Source organism: Sinocyclocheilus anshuiensis, unplaced genomic scaffold, assembly GCF_001515605.1.
Source record: "Sinocyclocheilus anshuiensis isolate Anshui unplaced genomic scaffold, SAMN03320099.WGS_v1.1 scaffold159, whole genome shotgun sequence".
NCBI lineage: Eukaryota > Metazoa > Chordata > Actinopteri > Cypriniformes > Cyprinidae > Sinocyclocheilus > Sinocyclocheilus anshuiensis.
Genome location: NW_015549567.1, coordinates 73545 through 77418, shown reverse-complemented (window position 1 = coordinate 77418; position 3874 = coordinate 73545). Strand labels below are relative to the sequence as shown.

The 3874-nt window shown below is 38.8% G+C and overlaps 1 protein-coding gene across 1 annotated transcript in view; it reads right to left on the bottom strand.

Annotated features, from left to right (window-relative positions):
* LOC107657268 (carbonic anhydrase-related protein 10-like) overlaps positions 1 to 3874 on the bottom strand; it is a 70732-nt gene that overhangs the window by 21362 nt on the left and 45496 nt on the right. Inside the window, exon 3 of the mRNA XM_016445301.1 lies at positions 214 to 309. Within this exon, the coding sequence (XP_016300787.1) occupies positions 214 to 309 (96 nt within the window). The remainder of the gene's footprint in view (positions 1 to 213; positions 310 to 3874) is intronic.

The following is a 3874-nucleotide window of genomic DNA, read 5'->3' as shown; positions in this document are numbered from 1 at the left end:
ATACCATTTTTAAGAATTATGTTTTTCAGTGAATAATTTGTAATTTATAACAAAATGTACCTAGAAACAAACATTTATGTCAGTCTGTGTTTTCACACTACTGTGGAGTGGATAGTACAGAGATTACCTGAGATTACGCAATTAAGATATTGCTTAAAATACTTGGTTTCTGTGCTTTCACTTTCAGTTGTTGAGTGTATGATCATTACTCACCTTCATAAATATAGACACTACCACCAAGCCATTTGGACTCTTAGCAGCTTCTGTGTAGTTTGTGTACAGTTCATGGTTGTAATGTATAAGCTGCACCTGTGTAAAGACAAAATGGGCATTAGTTGGTTTTAAATTTTATAAAAAAAAAATGCTTCCCTACTTCGCATTATGCTCACAACCAATGATAAAATAGTGTCAGCTTAAGTACATGGCACCGGGAAACATGTACAAGTACTGTCTTTGCTCTTCAAAAAAGGTTGTTGTTTATGTCAAGTAAGTGTCAGCTGTGCAGGTGTTGAGATATTAAGTCCAAATTTCTCTTGGATTTTATGAAATATGAAAGCATAATTGGGAATAATTACTGATTGATAATACTTTGCATGGCAATTACCGAAAATTCAGTTTTCATAGTGCAGATTTAATCTTACAACCTGTTTTCACCTCAAATAAATATGAAAAATAAATATGTGACGGTTTGAATAAGCTGAGAGTCCGTTTGGATAACAGCCTGAGTTTTTGTCATTACAGATGGCTCTGAATCACAATCACAGGTAAACAGCTGCTTCTGTCTTTTGTTTGAACATGTCGGTCAAATTTAAATTCGAATTCATTGTGAAGCTCAGCTAATCTTCCTCCGGTTAATCGCTTGAGCACACACTGTCCCTGTGAAAGAGCTTTAAAACTTAGGCAGTTTAGATAGGTGAAGAGGACACAATGTCTTCTCCGTGAACTCCACAGAAAGAAAGCAGAGCCAAGAAATGGACAGATTAACTTGAGCAGAGAACAATTATTATAAAATAACTTTTTCTAATGGGAAAAAGTGTCTCGTTCAAGGTCTTATCCCACCACAGAACACTGTAAACAGTTTGAGGACTGCTGTAGAGTTGTTGGGAGTGGCGTCGTACATCCTTTTGTTTTTGCTACGAAGGAAGGGATCGATTCTTTACCAAGCCCTGTTTAGCCTGCTGTGTTTTTTTAAAGAAATAAATTAAAAACTGTGTGGCTGATAGTAATTATGAAATATGCAAAAGGGGAGCCAGGGAATGACAGATCGTCTATAAACTTAATCAAGTGTGGAGGAACGCGATTACAGAGCGAATGTTAATTTGATTATATTTGTTTTTTTGTTGTGCGGGAAGCCATTTCTTTCCCTCAACTCTCTAACCAGAGCGAGTCTGAAGCGATTCAACCCCAAACGTTTACACTCAACCGACTTCATAGACTTTCTAAGAAGTCACATTATATGTGCGAAAAACTGCTCCGCTCATTTCACCGGATCCATTGGTTCTGTGAATTTTGCAGATAGTGAAAAGGTGTCGAACAGTAGCAGGAAATGTTCAGCGCATCTTTGCAGACAGACGGATCTGTCAGACCGTGAGAGGAGAGGTGTCTCTGTTATGACGGGAAACAGCTTATGCCTCTGGTGGGCCCCCTGACAAGCTCTTTATTGTGTGATAGCTGGCTTAGGCCTACCATGGGCGAAATATGAAGACAGCAAGTCGATAGCAAAAAGAGCGGTGGACAGCGCTAACAGGGCAAATGAAAAGCAGTCGCCTGGAACCGCCATCCAATAGCGGATAAATCGGAGCGTGCGCTCATAAAGCAAATAAACCGAAGCAAGAGAGTACGGAGAACAATCCTATTTGATTACGTTAAGATGTCCTCTGAAGGAGCACGTAGCCTGTGAAACCCGTCAGGCTAACGTGACCGGTTTCCACTTACAGCATGGCATCTGATCGTAGGGTTTTTAGTAGGACGGCAATTTATAACATAATATAATTAGTTATGGTAGAAGTTTGATGATTTCCAATTTTCTGCTGTACTTTTTAGATGGCACTTTGTTATATTTAGGACATATGAAAATGGGATTTTAATGAGCAAATATACTGTGGCATCTAAGCTCTGAACAGCGATGGTAATGTGTTATTTTGCTACCATTGATAATTAGAAATTAATGAAAGGGTGAGAAGGGGATCGAAAACAGAAGTGTGGGCTGTTAGATGGTTGTGCAAATCAGTGGATTTTTTGTTTATTATTGCAAAGAAACTAACTCTTTTTAATGAAAATAATTTGATTGTTCTGTTTATATATATTTGCAAACTTTTTAAAATGTCTGAGACTGTCGTTTCATTTAGAAACAGCAATATATCTGCACATCCACATATTTCTGTCTTTACGTCATAGATTATGGTATTATGTGGTAATAAAATGCATCATTGCATAATGAAATGTAGTTGTGATTTGTGCATTATGATGTATGAAAACAACTTAAAGGGATAGTTCACCCAAAAATAAAAATTCTGTCAATAATTACTCACCCTCATGTCGTTCCAAACCCGTAAGACCTTTGTTCATCTTTGGAACACAAATAAAGAAATTTTTGATGAAATCCGAGATCTTTCTGACCCTCCATAGACAGCAACGCAACTGACACATTCAAGGCCCAGAAAGGTAGTAAGGACATTGTTAAAATAGTGCATGTGACATCAGTGGTTCAACCGTAATCTTATGAAGCTATGAGAATACTTTTTGTGCTCAAAGAAAACAAAAATAATGACTTTAACGACCCATGCGTGAGGTGCTGCTGATGCAGGATTCTCATTTTGTGTTCCTAAGATGAATGAAGGTCTTACGAGTTTGGAATGACACTATCCCTTTAATACACCTATAAATGATGGCTAAAAGCTAAACATATATTCCTGCAAAATGATTACTTGGTTTTAGGCACGGGCCGATTACCGGTATCAAGGTATACCGCGGTTTGAAATTTTCACGGTTTCAAAACCACTAACATTTTCCGTTATACCGTTCCTGCGGTATGCGCTGTTTTTCATGTCTCCTCAAAGACTGAAAGTGTAGGAATCCATCAGGTTGAGTGCAGTGTTGAGAGTAACACGCCCCCTCCTCCTCCTGTTGGTGCGAGCAGTCAGTCACGTGTGTGTATGACGGCCGAAGGAGCTTCCTCTGGAACTTATGCAACCCTACTACAGGAAAACCCGGCAGTTCTTAAAAGCTGAAGAATTCCAAAGGAACTCTGTTATTTTTACAGGAAAATACAACAAAGTATATCGTTTACATGTAGCGCATCAATTCCGCATGTTATGTAAGACTCTCGCTCTCTGCGCGTGTAAGAGAAAGCGACGGAGAGTCGTGTGCCTTCACATTAGAGCTTAAGTTATGCCAAATACACAAACACAGGTGCACTGCGCATCCATTCAAACGAACTGAAAAATATCACAGATTGCTTGACGGAGAGTGAAACTCTGAAGCGCTCAGTCAGTGTTCTGTGAGTGAAAATATATCTATGCTAATCATATACTCAGCCTCCAACTCACACACTGGCGAGTAAAATCTGAGAATTTATTAGCCATTGGCTAATATTAGACATCATTTAGTCGCCCAGAGTGAAGATTATTCGCATATGCGAGTGATTTACTCGCAATGTAGAGGGTTGCTGACAGTCTAACAATGTTGTTGTTACCAAACAACATTAAACTCCGGCAAGAAGATAAAGTCCTTTTTGCAAAATCATAGACATGTATTTACAAATCAAGTATAATGGGAACACAGAATGATCTTGGAGAGAGCTTTACCGAACTGACTGCTGTAACAGAATGCCACCAGGGTTTAAAGGCTGAACGAATGACTGACAGCAAAAGCG